The 18,917-nt window shown below is 36.0% G+C and overlaps 1 protein-coding gene across 7 annotated transcripts in view; it reads right to left on the reverse strand.

Moving 5' to 3' along the window:
* POC1B (POC1 centriolar protein B) overlaps positions 1-18,917 on the reverse strand; it is a 102,042-nt gene that overhangs the window by 22,862 nt on the left and 60,263 nt on the right. For 4 of the 7 annotated variants that reach the window (XM_077952799.1, XM_077952800.1, XM_077952798.1 and 1 more), the window contains 1 exon segment: positions 16,995-17,075. The exons of the other annotated variants lie outside the window; for them this stretch is intronic. In XM_077952799.1, coding sequence (XP_077808925.1) covers positions 16,995-17,075 — 81 coding nt within the window. 7 annotated transcript variants of the gene reach the window in all.

An 18,917-nucleotide genomic window follows, 5' to 3' on the forward strand; every position in this document is an offset into this window, starting at 1 on the left:
GGCCAATATTCAACATTCTTAAAGAAAAGAGTTTTCAACCCAGAATTTCATATCCAGCCAAACTAAGTTTCATAAGTGAAGGAGAAATAAAATCCTTTAGAGACAAGCAAATGCTGGGAGATTTTGTCACCACGAGGCCTGCCTTACAAGAGCTCCTGAAGGAAGCACTAAACATGGAAAGGAATAACCAGTACCAGCCACTGCAAAAACATGCTAAATTGTAAAGACCATTGATGCTAGGAAGAAACTGCAGCAACTAACAAGCAAAATAACCAGCTAACATCATAATGACAGGATGAAATTCACACATAACAATATTAACCTTAAATGTAAATGGGCTAAATGCTCCAATTAAAAGACACAGACTGGCAAATTGGATAAAGAGTCAAGACCCATCAGCGTGCTGTATTCAGGAGACCCATCTCACATGCAGAGACACACATAGGCTCAAAATAAAGGGATGGAGGAAGATCTACCAAGCAAATGGAAAACAAAACAAAACAAAAGCAGGGATTGCAATCCTAGTCTCTGATAAAACAGACTTTAAACCAACAAAGATCAAAAGAGACAAAGAAGGCCATTACATAGTGGTAAAGGGATCAATTCAACAAGAAGAGCTAACTATCCTAAATACATATGCACCCAATACAGCAGCACCCATATACATAAAGCAAGTCCTTAGAAACCTACAAAGAGACTTAGACTCCCACACAATAATAATGTGAGATTTTAACACCCCACTGTCAACATCAGACAGATCAATGAGACAGAAAGTTAAATAGGATATCCAGGAATTGAACTCAGCTCTGCACCAAGCAGACCTAATAGACATCTACAGAACTCTCCACTCCAAATCAACAGAATATACATTATTCTCAGCACCACATTGCACTTGTTCCCAAATTGACCATGTAGTTGGAAGTAAAGCAAATGTAAAAGAACAGAAATTACCACAAACTATCTCTCAGATCACAGTGCAATCAAACTAGAACTCAGGACTAAGAAACTCACTCAAAACCGCTCAACTACATGGAAACTGAACAACCTGCTCCTGAATGACTACTGGGTCCATAACAAAATGAAGGCAGAAATAAAGATGCTCTCTGAAACCAATTAGAACAAAGATACAACATACCAGAATCTCTGGGACACATTTAAAGCAGTGTGTAAGGGAAATTTATAGCACTAAATGCCCACAAGAGAAAGCAGGAAAGATATAAAATTGACACCCTAACATCACAATTAAAAGAACTAGAGAAGCAAGAGCAAACACATTCAAAAGCGAGTAGAAGGCAGAAATAACTAAGATCAGAGCAGAACTGAAGGAGATAGAGACACAAAAAACCCTTCAAAAAATCAATGAATCCAGGAGTTGGTTTTTTGAAAAGATCAACAAAATTGATAGACTGCTAGCAAGACTAATAAAGAAGAAAAGAGAGAAGAATCAAATAGACACAATAAAAAATAATAAAGGGGATATCACCACTGATACCACAGAAATACAAACTACCATCAGAGAATAATATAAACACCTCTATGCAAATAAACTAGAAAATCTAGTAGAAATGGATAAATTCCTTGACACATACACCCTTCCAAGACTAAACCAGGAAGAAGTTGAATCCCTGAAGAGACCAATAACAGGCTCTGAAATTGAGGCAATAATTAAGAGCCTACCAATCAAAAAAGTCCAGGACCAGATGGATTCACAGCCGAATTCCACCTGAGGTACAAAGAGGAGCTGGTACCATTTCTTCTGAAACTATTCCAGTGAATAGAAAATGAGGGAATCCTCCCTAACTCATTTTATAAGGCCAGCATCATCCTGATACCAAAGCCTGGCAGAGATACAACAAAAAAAGAAGAATTTTAGACCAATCTCCCTGAGGAGCATCGATGCAAGAACCTCAATAAAATACTGGCAAACTGAATCGAGCAGCACATCAAAAAGCTTATCCACCATGATCAAGTGGGCTTCATCCCTGGGATGCAAGGCTGGTTCAACATACACAAATCAATAAATGTAATTCAGCATATAAACAGAACCAAAGACAAAAACCACATGATTATCTCAATAGATGAAGAAAAGGCCTTTGACAACATTCAACAGCCCTTCAGGCTAAAAACTCTCAATAAACTAGGTATTGATGGGACATATCTCAAAATAATAAGAGCTATTTATGACCAACACATAGCCAGTATCATACTGAATGGGCAAAAACTGGAAGCATTCCCTTTGAAAACTGGCACAAGACAGGGATGCCCTCTCTCACCACTCCTATTCAACATAGTGTTGGAAGTTCTGGCCAGGGCAATCAGGCAGGAGAAAGAAATAAAAGGTATTCAATTAGGAAAAGAGGAAGTCAAATTGTCCCTGTTTGCAGATGACATGATTGTATATTTAGAAAACTCCATCGTCTCAGCCCCAAATCTCCTTAAGCTGAGAAGCAACTTTAGCAAAGTCTCAGGATACAAAATCAATGTGCAAAAATCACAAGCATTCCTATACACCAATAACAGACAAACAGAGAGCCAAATTATGGGTGAATTCCCATTCACGATTGCTTCAAAGAGAATAAAATACTTAGGAATACAACTTACAAGGGATGTGAAGGACTTCTTCAAGGAGAAGTACGAACCACTGCTCAACGAAATAAAAGAGGACACATACAAATGGAAGAACATTTCATGCTCATGGATAGGAAGAATCAATATCGTGAAAATGGCCATACTGCCCAAGGTAATTTATAGATTCAGTGCCATCCCCATCAAGCTACCAATGGCTTTCTTCACAGAATTGGAAAAAACTACCTTAAAGTTCATATGGAACCAAAAAAGAACCTATGTTGCCAAGACAATCCTAAGCCAAAATAACAAAGCTGGAGGCATCATGCTACCTGACTTCAAACTATACTACAAGGCTACAGTAACCAAAACAGCATGGTCCTGGTACCAAAACGGAGATATAGACCAATGGAACAGAACAGAGCCCTCAAAAATAATAACACATTTACAACTATCTGATCTTTGACAAATCTGACAAAAACAAGAAATGGGGAAAGGACTCTCTATTTAATACATGGTGCTGGGAAAACTGGCTAGTCATACATAGAAAGCTGAAACTGGATCTCTTCTTTACATCTTATATAAAAATTATTCCAAGATGGATTAAAGACTTAAATGTTAGACCTAAAACCATAAAAACCCTAGAAGAAAGCCTAGGCAATACCATTCAGGACATAGGCATGGGCAAGGACTTCATGACTAAAACACCAAAAGCAATAGCAACAAAAGCCAAAATTGACAAGTTAGATCTAATTAAACTGAAGAGCTTCTTCACAGCAAAAGAAACTACCATCAGAGTGAACAGGCAACCTACAGAATGGGAGAAAATGTTTACAATCTACCCATCTGACAAAGGGCTAATATCCAGAATCTACAAAGAAACAAATTTACAAGAAAAAAATCAAACAATCGCATCAAAAAGTGGGCAAAGGATATGAACAGGCACTTCTCAAAAGAAGACATTTATGCAGCCAACAGACACATGAAAAAAAATGCTCATCATCACTGGCCATCAGAGAAATGTAAATCAAAACCACAATGAGATACCATCTCACACCAGTAGGAATGGCGATTGTTAAAAAGTTAGGAAACAATAGGTGCTGGAGAGGATGTGGAGAAATAGGAACACTTTTACACTGTTGGTGGGACTGTAAACTAGCTCAACCATTGTGGAAGACAGTGTGGTGATTCCTCAAGGATCTAGAACTAGAAATACCATTTGACCAACCACCCCATTACTGGGTATATACCCAAAGGATTATAAATCATGCTGCTGTCAAGACACATGCACACGTATGTTTATTGCAGCACTATTCACAATAGCAAAGACTTGGAACCAACCCAAATGTCCATCAATGACAGAGTGGATTAAGAAAATGTGGCACATATACACCATGGAATACTATGCAGCCATAAAAGAGGATGAATTCATGTCCTTTGTAGGGACATGGATGAAGCTGGAAACCATCATTCTCAGCAAGCTATCACAAGGACAGAAATCCAAACACTGCATGTTCTCACTCATAGGTGGGAATTGAACAATGAGATCACTTGGACTCTGGAAGGGGAACATCACACACCGGGGCCTGTCGTGGGATGGGGGGAAGGGGGAGGGATAGCATTAGGAGATATACCTAATGTAAATGATGAGTTAATGGGTGCAGCACACCAACATGGCACATGTATACATATGTAACAAAGCTGTATGTTGTACACAGGTACCCTAGAACTTAAAGTATAATAATAATAATAAAAGAAAGAAAAACATTTTGACTAAAAACCTATAGGAAAGATTATATAAATTAACTGCTGGATGAAACAGCCAAAACATGTGCATGAAATAGGTTGTAGTAGGGAAACATAATGGAAGAGCTCAATTGCAAAAAACATATGACAGGCAGAAGCAATGTCACTGTTGCCAGGAGAACTGCCTGGAAAGGGTGCCAAGGCAAAAACTAAAAATAAACAAAACATATTCACAAACATACTCATAGTTTGGGATATAAACTCCGTGACTGTCGTTTTCCTTGATGAATAAATACATAAAAATAGTCATAGCACTTTGTAGGATAAATGAATAGATCTTAACACTTAACTAAATATTAATAATATAATGTCTTAGAGAAAACTGCTGCTCTCTAAATCAAAAGTTTTCAATACATTTAAGGTAAGCAATAGTTTATCTTAAAATCAAAATTATTTTTCCCAATTCTAACTATTTAGTAAACTTATCAATATACTCAATTTAAAAAATGATAACTTAAAAATAATATGACATGGTTGAAGTTTCTCATGTGATCCTTGGATACACAGTGCCCAAAATGTAAGACAGCCATATGTTTATTATATTACATGTTTCATAGAACACTGAAATATATAAGTGATTTCTAGAAAAGGAAATAACAAAATAATTTCTAAAATAGTGTACATATCTTGAATTTTTTCAGTAATTTTACTGTGTACAGAACTGTACAAAAAGTACTCAAAATTTTCTAAAAAAGTACAAATCCGAGAGAGCACATTTCTTAGTCAAATTATTCAAATTTCAACTGATTTTTCAAAGCATACAATTGTTTTGCTTTGGTTTAATGATGCATTTCCAGTTCTATTTACAATAAGGAATTATTGTAAATATTTATCATCTTGAAACTGTATTAAATTGCTATCCCCAAAATGCATAGTTCTGAATTAAGAATAATATTTACTCAGCATGGTACTTTACCTGATGCTAGATGTCATTTAAAATAAATTTATTTTATATATTATCAACCTTAGAGAATGGACCAAGTAGGGCACAAATTCATTTTTCTGAACCTGAAGCTTCAAGCAGAAGTATCCAAGTAAATAGCAAAATTCCTTTGAAAGTTCCACCTCTGGGGACAAGGTGTTAATACTGTAACATATACAGCTCTATGATATAGTCAGTCCAAGAGAAGCAAACTGAGTCTGAGGAGCCCTGAACATGGAGATACTGGATCTCCTGGAACTATAGATAACACATGACCTGAGGAACATTAAGAGTGAGAGAGAGAGAAACTGGAAGACATGGCCTGGATTCTGCACACAGTCACACAGTTTGTATCATGGACTTGGGCTTTCTTTTGAGCCTTGCCCCCAAGATTTCCAACCCAACTGAGGATATTTACCAGGAAAGCATAGCTGTGTTTAAAAATAAAAGTCAGGATGGGCATGGTGGTTCATGCCTGTAATCTCAGTACTTTGGGAGGCTGAAGCTGGAGGTTGAGCCCAGGAATTAGAGACAAACCTGGACAACATGGCAAGATCTCGTTTCCATTTTAAAAAACAACAAAACAAACAAACAAAACCCAACCAGCCAACCAAATGACAGCAACAAAAGGCCAATTTAAAATAGAATTCACTTTATAAAAATCACCCTAACCAAATTTGATAAAAACTGAGGTTCCCATCTATTCCAAAATAAAATAATACCTGCACACACCAGAACAGCAAAAACACCATCAAAGGAAATTTCTGCATACACAGTTCCTACTGCTGAGAATATCCTTTTTCAACAAACAGACAAAAACTGAAAATTAGTGACATGGCAGAAGTGAGAACCTGGGGAGAGCAGTCAGAGAATAGTAACAAAGCCCTGCCAAGGGAGGTAAAGCCATTACATCATTATGAAAGAGATTTAAAGACATGACAGATCAAATAATTATTCATATCAGGAAGCTATATCCACACAATTACGCTTGAACAACCTATGATGAGAACGCCATATGGCACACCTTCTGGATAAACAGTAAGAGACAAGTGTGTCTTAAACACAATTCTTCCTGATGAGCATTCTGACACTAAGGACTTGTGTGTGCTAAAGTCTGGTGTGTGCCAAGGATTTACGTACTTGGCAAGTAGGAATAGGCAATTCCTAAATTCCCAAAGTAGCCTTCACAACCAGTTACTTACAAGCATTGGTTGACTCAAAGGCCTATTTCTCCACCTGCTCCCAAACTGGAGGTCCTCAGTACTTTCCATTTTTTTCCCCCACAACCAGAGATATGCATCAGGTCTCCTTGGCTACTATACGATGGTGAAAAATATTTACTTAAGTTAAATCATACTGACCACAAGGAATCTAAAACCAGGATTCAAAGTGGCAAGGCCTGTGGTCTGTGTGTCTAAACATCTGGAAGGCAGGTTGCTGCTGGTGTTAACTGTCCTCTGAGGTTAGTTCAATCAGAGCCTTGCTTGCCCCCATCATTTCCTTGCTGTGTGTCTTTGGGGAAGTTACCTAACCCCTTTAAGGCTAATTTGCAGAATGCAAGAAACTACATGCATGCTTAGTAATGAGGTAAAATGTTTAGTAGCATGTGAAAAACGGTGGCTATTTTTATGGAAACCACAGGCATGTAAATGAGAGCGTTCCTGAATTGATTTACTGAAACACTGAGGTAACACATTTGTAAATTAGTTACATTTAACCATTCCACAAGTATATATACTTTAAAACATCACATTATACATAAGAAATACATACAATTTTATCTGCCAATTAAACAATAAATAAATGAAAGAAAAAAGGGGGAAAAATTCCCTGAATATACTACTACACTCCCAGATAAGCAACTCAAATTGGCAAGTTGGCAATTCTCAAATTATTTTATACATCTAGTGCAATGGTAATCAACATTCCAATGGGATGGTTTTTTGAAACAGACAGAATAATTTTAAAATTCATATGGATAAGTAATAGGCAAGAAGACCTATGAAAGTTTTGAAGGAAAAAACTGTGCATTATATAATATTTTAAAGAAATATTCTAAATCTACAATAACTAAAAAGGTATGATAATGGATCAAGAGCAAACAGATGATAATGGATCAAGAACAAATAGATCAAGAACAGATCAATAAGACAGAAGAGAAAGTCTCCAAAGAGACACAAGTTCATATGAATTTAATGTTTAAAGAAGGTTATTCAAATCAGTGAAACAATACAAATTGAGGATACTTTTTAACTATAAATCTGTACCTCATAACTAAATTAATACATCTGGATTTTAAAGTTTTATCATTAAAAATAAAACCTCAAGAAGAGTAGCTAAGATGTTTGGGGATTGATGAGGGAATTTCTTTGCATAGAATCCAAACAACAAAAAGTAGTTTTCAAAAAGGTAATGCAGCTAAACCTATCGAAAATCAGAAACTAAATTCAAGGAGAAATGAGAAAAAAGGAAAACATATTTGTAGCACGTGGCAAGAGGTCAATCTTCTTTTTTTTATTTTCTTTTTTTTGAGATGGAGTCTTGCACTGTCGCCTGGGCGGGAGTGCAAGTGGCACGATCTTGGCTCACTGCAACCTCTGTCTCTAGGGTTCAAGCAATTCTGCTGCCTTAGTCTCCCACGTAGCTGGGATTGCAGGCAGCCACCACCATGCCCAGCTAACTTTTATATTTTTAGTAGAGACAGGGTTTCACCATGTTGGCCAGGCTGGTCTCAAACTCCTGATCTTGTGATTTGCCCGCCTCGGCAAACACTTCCCAAAGTGTTGGAATTAGAGGCGTGAGCCACCGCACCCTGCCCAAGGTCAATCATCTTAACTAAAATTACCTAAGGATCAATCTAAAAATGAACAATAGGAAAATGGGCAAAGCACACAAATATGCGATCTTCAGAAATACAAACAAACAGTAATCATGAACATGTCAAAACTCACAAGTCACTAAAAAATGAAATAAACTTGATAACATCTTTTGCTTATTAAGCTGTTTTAAGGCTTTTAACATTTTAAATAATTAAAAATAAATAGAAAACCTTTAAAGGTTTTTGTCATGTTGATGTTATTACAAACAATGTTGGAATAGGCATCCTTGAATAGAAATCTTCGTTTGTATATCATCATTTCTTTAGGATGATTTACTATGTATCACTCAGGGTTCAGCAGAAAAACAGAAAGTACAGCCATTATTTTAACAGAGAGAATTTAATATAGGGAACTGGTTAAACAGATGTCTAAGTCTGTAAATGCTAAAAGGGAGCTCTGAGGTTAGCAGAGATATTAAATGTATGAAACTAGCTCCCTAGAATTGGGGAACAAAGGCAAGAGATTGGATTATTAGAAACTAGACACTCAAGAGGTCCCTTGCTGAGAGCTGAGATGGTTTGTTCACAAGGAGAAAAGCGGAATGTTCATTAAAAAGACATTCTGAAAAGGAAAAGGAAATGCCTGGCATTCCTTCTCCATCTCCCCTTCAACTTAAAACAAACAGCTCTATGTGCTTCAGAAAAATAATCCAAATAGATACATAAAAAGTATGAGAATTTTGCCACCATAAATACTAAGGCCCACCAAAATTCTGCAGTGCTTTGGAAAGTAGGTTAAAAAGTACATATGATATAAAATATGAGCTTTGTAGTGGCCATCATTATCCTGAGTAAAAGAAAAACAAAATACTCTAGGAATTAAGACAAAAAATAGAAAATCAAATTATACTAAAAAAACTTCCATTCTAAAAATCAATTGAAGTCAATTTGACATTTAAGTGATGGGTTGGTTGGTTGGTCGGTTGGTTGGTTGACTGAAAGCAACAATTTTATTTATGTTTCAGGATGTATGATTGTGTGGCCTGACAATCTCAGAAAGTAAAAGCAAAGAAATTGAAAGACACGGAAAGAACTAGGCCAGGACCAGCACTGGCCTTAATAGCCAGTTCACTGAGATGGTGAGGTTCCAAATCTTTAGAAGCCCTAATATATTTTACATAGTTTGACAGCATAAAGCAGGAAGAACTGACTGAAAAATATGTGTTAGCAGACTTGCTGACTACTTTCACCAAATAATAATAAACTGTCAAGTGGCAAAATAAAGGAGCAAAGCTAATAGCTTTACTATCTATGCAGCACCAAATAACTCAAAACCAGATGGGTATACACGTACAGAACAGCTGAAAGCTAAATTCGCTATTTTCCGTGAAACTCCGACAGCCCCACAAATGGCATTTAGCTCCATAGTAAACCATCCTCTAGGTCAGCAGGAAGCTCATTATGGGCTGACAGTCCAGGAGACAAGCACTTTTCAGGGAGCTACCATAGTAATTTCCTGTGTGAAAAGCTCACTGCTGTTCTTGCATTCCTCAGGGTGCATTTCTTCTCATCTCAGAGGATGTTTCTCTTCCACAGGAAGAGGAAGGAACCAGTTGTTACTGGATGTGTGGGCTGAGAGCTGTTGGGCATTTTCAGCGTGCCTCGGTCTCAGCTGTGGGAACTGGGGATGCAGCTTAGATTTCCAGGCCTGGGACAGTCGATATTACTGCAGTAGTCTCGGGCGTCACAGTTTAGAAATACACTATCTCAGGAAGTTGGAAGGCAGAAATAATACCTGGAACACCTCCAGTTCCCAGAAACGTGCTAATTTTCTGAAGGAAATTCTAAAAAGTATTTACTGGGCTCCCAAATAGCATGATTTATAAATCCTTTTGTAAAATTTCCTTTTTTTTTTCTATCTTCACATTTTGTATGGCAAAGTTCAAGTCCTAAATCACGTTTGTCAATAGAAATAAGGACAAGTTTCACTGCATGAAGTATTCTTTAACTAGGACTATTTTAAAAAACTTAAAGAGTATCAAATTTTTGGTAAATTCATTAATATGTTTTCTTTCCCTGTGACTTTGAAACTTAAAGAGAAAGAAGGTCAAATTAGTATACTTGTCAGTATATCTTCATTAAAAAATTGGGACTTAGTGATTATTACTATTTTTATTAAAAAGCATATTTTATTTGAAGGGTGAAAGAAGCCTCTGGTTTTCATTGTCAATCTTTTATTACAGGGATACTGTTAGTAAACTTTGCAGCTATCCAGATTATCTATCTTGAAAAAAAAAAAAAAAAAAGCCATGTTGCTTTAACAAACTAAAACACTTTAGCATTTTAGTAGTTTCATTTATTTTTTTACAATCCCAAAGCAATTTTTTTTTTAAAGGTCAGCCATCACATTCACAACTGTTAGCAGTTTTTATAACATATGGGTCATGATGTACTTCAAAAGCAAGGATCCGATCAACTGATTTGCAAATAGTCTCTTTCCAGTCTCTAATATTTTCTCTCCTATCTCTATTTTAAAGATTGTATCTGAAAAAATGTAAATGTGTTTTCTATTTCTAAATGGCAAGAGATCTTTGAAAATGTTGTGTTTTTCCTCATTTATTTGTTAGTTATCATGTATATTCTGTTTTTTAACTGTCTTTGACAATTTAATTACCTCACTTAATTTCAAAGGGGAATGTTTTTAAATTGTTTCTCAAACCTTATAAAAATTCCTCTTTTGCTCCAATTAAGCATCTTAGGGTATAACATTTAACTTTTTGTGTTACCGGATAAAAAATTACTGTATCCACTTGACATATTTACTATCATTTGCAGTTAAGATAAAAAGTCTCTTAACTCTTAAAAGGAAGATATATTGAGGGAGGTACCAGAGACCTGGATCCTATAAATGCCTAAGTTCATTTCCTTTCATACCCTTAGAGCAGGGACAGGAGAAACATACCGCAGAGCCACTAAACCAGCACTTAAAGATACCATACAAATGTCTGTTTCCTAATGCTTAGGAAGCAGCCACAAAGTTATAGATAAATACACCTAGTTTCAGAAGTCATATGCACTAAACTGCCAAATCCAATGCCACCATACAAACTGTTGCAAAGTTTAAAAACTTTACATTGCATATGACCATTTTACACTTTCAAAGTTGTAAGTTTTAGTTTTAAGACATTGAAGTTCACATACAGTGTGTTCTTTTAGTCTTTCCAAATCTTTGCTTATATAAGCAGTTAGGAACTGAAATAACTCTGAACTAGTTACGCAATGTTGTCTAGTAACCAGGATGAACTGTTGCCACAACATTCATGGAAATATTCTCTCTGTATCTGCAAGTTTATTCTTTGTGTGTCCATATATTTTGTCAGCACATTAATATTTTTCAGGTAGTATATACCATATGACAATCTCCAAGTAAGTGTATAACCTTTTTCTTCCTAAAAGTAGGCTGATGCAAAAAAACTTTCTGAAAGAGAATCCAATGTACTTTGCTAAAAAATAAAAATCCAAATGACATCTAGGAAGGGGTGTGCTTCCTAAAGTCATGGAAATAGCAGAGTATCTCTTGCACTGATTCAGCTGATCACTTTTCTGATCCTAGAACAGAATACAGGAAAACCATGATTCTTTTTCTCTCATCAGCCCCTCTGCCAAAATGATGCAGAGCCAGGAGATATTCTCAGCTATCCTGAGATTACTCAAGGCTACGTCTTACTGTCCCTGGGGAAAGGAGATAGGGAATCCCACAGCTGACATTCACTCTGTCAGGAAATCCTCTTGGCTCTGCCTTCAAAATACACCCAGAATCCAATTGCTTATCACCACCTCTTCTGCTACCTTCCTGGGTCAAGCCAGTATTGCCTCCCGTCTGAGTATTTCACTAGCTTCCTAATGAGTCTCCTTGTCTACCCCCATCAACATCCCCAACCTGTTTTCTTACAGCAGGCAGAGTGAACCTGTTAAGATACAAGTCATATCATGTCCCTCCCTCTGTAGGAAACCCCCCAGTGGCTCCTATGTCACCTGCAATCTGGCCTTCTATCACTGCTCCCACTCTCCTGGAGGGCCCTTCCCACATAGCCATACGACTTGCTCCCTTCACTCCTTCAGCTCTTTACTCACATGCCACCTGTCACGTGACTCTTGTCCTAGCCATACTAGCTAAAATTGCAGCCCTCTCCTATCTTTTCCTCTCTGACTTCAGTGCCTTTTTCACCTTTGTGTTCCCTATACTATATACAGTTTATTTTTTAGATCTGTGAATTGCATTTCTCTGACTGGAATATAGAATGTAGGCTTCTCTGGAGCAGGTATTTTTCTTTCCTTCACATTCTCTAAAGCCAAGAATAGTGAGTTAATAAATACTTATTCACAGACCGATGTGTGTGAGTAGGCATCCTTCCTGGATCCCACCACATCTGCTGTCAATTGATTTAGGCAACTTAAAGACTCTAAACTAGACTGATGCATTTTTATTACCATGGTTCATATATGTTTGATTTCTTCTGAAGCAACTACTTATACCTTGCTTTCGCTCCAGGCACGTTGGCTCATGCCTATAATCTCAGCACTTTGGGAGGCCGAGGTGGGTGGATCACTTGAGGTCAGGAGTTCGAGACCAGCTTGGCCAACATGGTGAAACCCTGTCTCTACTAAAAAATACAAAAATTAGCTGGGCGTGATGGCAGGTGCCTGTAATCCCAACTGCTCAGGAAGCTGAGGCAGAAGAATCACTTGAACCCGAGAGGCGGAGGTTGCAGTGAGCCGAGGTAGCACCACTGCACTTCAGCCTGGGTGACAGAGTGAGAGACCTTGTCTCAAAAAAGAAAAAAAAAAAAAAAGAAAAAAGAACTGGTCAAAGGTTTTCTTCTAGAGAAGTCCTCTAGCTTACTCCAGCCCATTAATGATCTCTTCTGAATACCGCCCAATAACAATCTTTCATCGACATTTATGTATACTTGACGTCTAATGTTCTGAAACCAACATTGATTTCTTCTTACTCAGTTAGTTCTGTCCAGCTAGATTGTTTGTTTCTTGAGGTCAGGCAGCCAGCTTGGTATCTCCCTCAGCACCTCATGTAATGCCTTCATGCAGGGCAGCTTTAACTATTTTGACTGATAGAACATCAAAAGACTGTAGACCTTGGATTTTTTTCTATAACATAACTGCATGTTTATCGTAAATTAATTTGACTTGAAAGAAATAATATCCCTAATTCTAAAGAAATGCATATACATATTCTGCATTATGTTCATATTAAGCACAGTTGCCAGGATGAAGATGAGAACACTGTGTCAACTCTGAGAAGAGTCCAGTATTTTGGCAATCAAAGGAACAACAGCAAGATTATCAACTTCATTTTGTTCATTTGTAAGACAATAAAATTAATACATCAGAATTTAAGAATTTTCCTAAAGATAAAAAAGTAATAATCCTAGAGTCTTTTAAGATAAATTTTATTTACAGTTGGTTTAAAACTTTTTTTTTTTTTTTGAGATGGAGTCTCACTCTGTTGCCCAGGCTGGAGTGCAGTGGCACAATCTCGGCTCACTGCAACCTCCACCTCCCGGGTTCAAGCAGTTCTCCTGCCTCAGCCTCTCAAGTAGCTGGAATTATAGGCACACACCACCAGGCCCAGTTAATTTTTGTGTTTTTAGTAGAGACAGTGTTTTGTCACGTTGGCCAGGCTAGTCCGGAACCCCGGACCTCAGGTGATGCACCTGCCTTGGCCTTCCAAACGGCTAGGATTACAGGTGTAAGGCACTGTGCTCAGCCAGTTTAAAACTCTTTATATTAGGATACAGGAAACAAATTCTTGTCTTGCTTGTCTTTTTAGAAGAGAGGAGTGGGACATCCCATGTAGCCACACCACACGTCAATGCTAATGATAAATGCCCTAGCATAATTTTGATAGAATCCGGGTGTAGTTCTAACTACGAAATGAAAACATTAAAAGATTCAAATGGAATCTTGAACTAAATAATCTTTAGAAAATTAGTACATAATTGACAATATAACCAGAATAAAGAGTCAGGAATTTGAGAACAACAATTTAAAACTATGTTTATATGGCCACCAGTATATTCCTTTACAGAAACTTTTTTTTTTTAACAATAAAGCTTTAAAAATAGAGATTAGTAACAGCTTATTTTGATCCACAAATATTGTGTCAAATTTCCTGCTTGACATTAGAGACACAAGTGCAAGCCACAAAGATACCACCTGTTAAAGACTGTATGCCACAATTTCTTCTCTGTAGTGAGAAGACATCAGAGCACAGACACTGGTACACTTGGGTCTACAAATCTTCCTGAATATAATATTAAATCAAGTGAAAGTAGAAATAGAGGCCATTTCTTACACCATAACAAACTTCTTTTATGCTACTAAGAAATTTGACAAATTAAGGTTTAAAGAGACATCTTTTTCATGTCCTATCTTGATGAAATGAATATTTAAGGAAATGTCCAGTCTACAAAAACCAAACAATCAACCCTCAAAAGAAACAGTAACTACAATAACAAAAATTACCTTTAAACACTACTTTTTTTGGCTTCCAGTATTTCTCCAGGTTTTTAAATTACAATCACATGCAAAGTACACACCCAAAATATTGAATGCAATTGTGCTTCATGCCAAAGCAGAAAAAAATCCCCTTTACAATTATGTCTGATTTGTTGTGCAGAAACAAAAGAGAAACCGTCAATGTAGGGAGGCGACTATAATTAAGACTTATTTACCACTATATTAATGGAAAGATGAATAGTTGAAAAAGTAATTTTATTTTAGTTTTCTAACCAATTATCTATCATTGAACTAAAAGAAAGAGATACATATTGAAAATTTAAAGAAAAGTCCTTTGGAGATACTCTTTTAAAAGTCTAACTGCTTTATGAGCATCTATGTCTTCAGAAGGCACTATTAAAATAAAGTCCTTATACCTTGCTTGGCAGCATGCAGGTATCTTCCAGATTATAATCTATCTAGATGGGAGTTTATTAGCATAATCTCAAACCAATTTACAGCAAACAAGACTTTGTTTTCTTGTATTTTATTTTTGTTTGTTTGCTGGATTTTCATATACTATCAAGTATACAATTCAAAGTAACAGTGGAGTCTTCCTTTTAATGCTTATATATTGGGTGAAACCATGTGAAGTCATTGATATTAGACTGTTTTTGCCTACAAAATGACAATTTCATATAATTCAACCTAATATTATCCTTTGTGGATAATAATTTTACTCTTCCATTTTATTATTCTGTTTTGTAGCACAGCTATTAAATGTCATGTTTGTTATACAGAATTGTCTTCTCAACATTCCACATACCCCATATATTCCTTGAGTTATGGTCCTGTAGTATAAATGTATACTATAATAGATACATACAATCTACAATAGATATGTACAATCTATACTACTAGGGACATCATGTTGTCCCTTGCTAGGAGGCAGTTATGCCCACCTCAATAGCACCGTCTGTCAAAACTGTCTGGATTCCTCACGTAATGAGGCTTTGCAAAACTTGAAGAGTACTGGCAGGGACAGTGAGTCTCAAAAGGTGGATCAAATATTTTTAATGATCTATGATATTTTCTAGGCCAGGAATGTGGAATTTTAGTCTACTGACTACCTCACAAAGAGGCAGCACATCTCATAAACCTCCTATCTTTTTGCTCCTTCTTGCTACAGAGGGAAAAAACTAACTCATCAGATTTTGTAAATTTCTACAACATGCATTTGGAGTAATTCATTGAACATAAATGTATTGAAGACCTACTATAAGCCAAGTACTGTGGCAAGTTGTACACATCCCATTAATTTTTAATTTCTTAAATCATTAATGTAGCAATGCTGCTAGAGTTATAAACATGAATACTGTAAGCAACAAGACCACAGACTGGTTTGAAGTCCTAGTGGTCACCAGTGATTCTTGGAATTCCCTTTAACAATCAGCCCATTAGTTACCCTCACTTGGTTTTTGTCACTGAAGCTCCTAGTGAGAGATCTAGGAGTCTTCTCTGCTGTGGGATTAACAATGAAAGGACCCTTGAATAATTAGAATGCTTTCTGGTACAAGATAGACTCAAAATGGACTAGTCTTCAGTAGAATTCCTCTATAATAAATACTATTCTTGAGATCTATTAGAGAATTTGTAATATCATAATGTCAGGGTTTTATTTTGGCTACAAATTAAAAATGTACCCCAAATATTTAACTAAACTGACATCATAGCAGCAGTGTCATCAAAGACCACACCATTCTTCCCATTTGTTCTTACAATTAGTTTTGCACTGACTGGCAGGATCAACTGTGGCATTGGAAAGAGTAAGCAGAATCCTAAATGGAAAGGCTAAAATTCTTAATCTTTGAAGATTTTGAAAACACTGAATCAATAAATTTTATATATGTAATTTCTATAAACAAAATTGCAAGTAGTAGAAATACTTAATTTATGGATAATCCATCAAAAGAGATTAACAAAGGGCAGTGCTGTTTTTCTTACAGCTTCTAATGAGAAGACTAGAAGTAAGTTTAGCACCTCCGAAGGACAAATAACACAACAGGGAATCAGCTCTGCAACAGCATGTGAAATGTCACCTGGGTGGCATCTTAATACATGAGACAGTGGGTATGGATTAGACTGAGCTTGGGAACCTCAAAGTAAAAGCTTTCCTGGAAGTTGGTGCTGCTCCCCCTTGTGGTACACTATTTAGATGCATTGTAAATATGACTACAAAGTTCTTCCTATACTAAAATGTTAGGCTACATAGCCCACGTTTTATCTCCTCCCCCCACATTTTTGAAGGAAAATGGATTATGCCAAATGATTAAATGCCACTTAAGTGTCAAAAAAACCCCAACTTACTGTGGTAGAATCAAAAGAAAGTATATCCACAACAGGGGGAGTAGAGATCTGCAAATCGATTACCTCAAGCTTTGGATTAATCTGTGTATATACATAAAAAAAAAATTATGAGATTTTCATACCATAAGAAACAAAATGCTATTTGTAAAAACCTAGAGGGCATTTTCTAATATATTCTAAAATTAAAATATATTGGTATATTTATTACTATGGATGACAAAATTTTAAGCAAAATGTTAGCCTACCAATTCTATCGACGTATAAGAAAAGATCATTTTGACAAGGTTGAATTTACCCCATAAATAAAAGCTTTTCACTTTAGAAAATCAATGTAATTTACCTAAAAAGGAATATTATAAATATAACAAATGACCCACCTCAAAAGATGAAGAAAAAAATCCTAGCCAGTTCAGTAAGAAAAGGAAATAAAAGGTATTAAGATAACAATTAGAAAGAAATAATATTCTCATTCATATATAATGTTATCTAGAATCTATTGCTAAATCATTAGAATATTCAGAAATTAATAAGATTGTTAGTCCCAAAATCAATATATGAAATCAACTGCATTTCTGCATTCTAGCACACAGTTAGAAAATGCAAAATTTTAAAGGACGGCATTTACAATACCATAAAAGTTTAAAAATACATCAGAATAAACACACAAAAATATGTAAGATCTTATGGAAAAGAATAAAACTTATGTTAACATTAAAGAAACCTGTATCATAAAGAGCTCAAAAGCAGAGTGCCGTATATATGGAAAATAAATATATTCAGAACATTAGTAATGAGAAAAGTAGAAATTAAAGCAAAATACCACTTAATACCTATTAGACTGCAAACACTAGAAAGCTCAATGATGCCCACAGTGTTTGTAGCAGCATTGTTTGTAATGGCCAAAAAAACTATTGGAAGTACCCTAACTGTCTATCAACAGTAAAACAGGTTGTGAGAATGACTACAGTGACAAATTCAATGGAGTGCAATACAGCAATGAAAACAATTTATGAATGCATGAAATCTGAATTCATATGTATGAATCTCAGGACTTCAATGTTAAATTAAAAAATCAGTTACAGAAAAAATATATTCAGTATAATTTCATTTATATAAAGTTCAAACTCATTCAAAATTAAACAATAATTATAGATTCAAATATATAAAGTTACAAAGAAAAGCAACGGAATGAATACCTAGAGTAGTGACTTTGAGGGAGGCTATTTCAGAATTTGAAAAGACAAAAAAATTGAAAATAAAATGGAAACATTATGAATACAAAGAAGTAAACAAAGAGCAACAAAGATAGCAGAGCTTTATATCAAATGAACGCTTCAATATAAAGCATTATATTGTACATGGTACAATATAAAGTACCAATAAGTGTACTAAAGAACCTTAAGGAAGAAACTATCGACTGAGTGCTTCTCAGGGTGTCCAATCTTTTGCTTTCCCTGGCCCACAATGGAAGAAGAATTGTCTTGGGCCACACATAAAATACACTAACATTAATGATAGCTGATGAGCTAAAAAAAAAAAAAAAAATTGCAAAAATATCTCATAATGTTTTAAGACAGGTTATGAATTTGTGTTGGGCTGGATTCAAAGCCAGCATGTGACCTGTGGGCTGGACAAGCTTGGCTTAGATAGTGAGAAAGGCTTCCTATGGAGGAAACATGGCATATGATGGCTCCTTAATAAAAGATCTAGAAAACAAAAACGGAGAGGGAGATGAGTAAAAGAGCATTCTTCATGGCATAGTGGAAGAACGCTGACATACTTTCACACAGGGGTAGAAAGAAGAAGGTTGTCAAGGTTCAAATTGTGAAGGGTGAAAGAATTTGGGAAGGCACAGAAAGTTGGAAGCTAAAATGTGCTGAATTGAAAGAGTAATCTGACAGACACATAAAGTATCATGAATAA

This window comes from Macaca mulatta, chromosome 11 (assembly GCF_049350105.2).
Source record: "Macaca mulatta isolate MMU2019108-1 chromosome 11, T2T-MMU8v2.0, whole genome shotgun sequence".
NCBI classification, from domain to species: Eukaryota; Metazoa; Chordata; class Mammalia; order Primates; family Cercopithecidae; genus Macaca; species Macaca mulatta.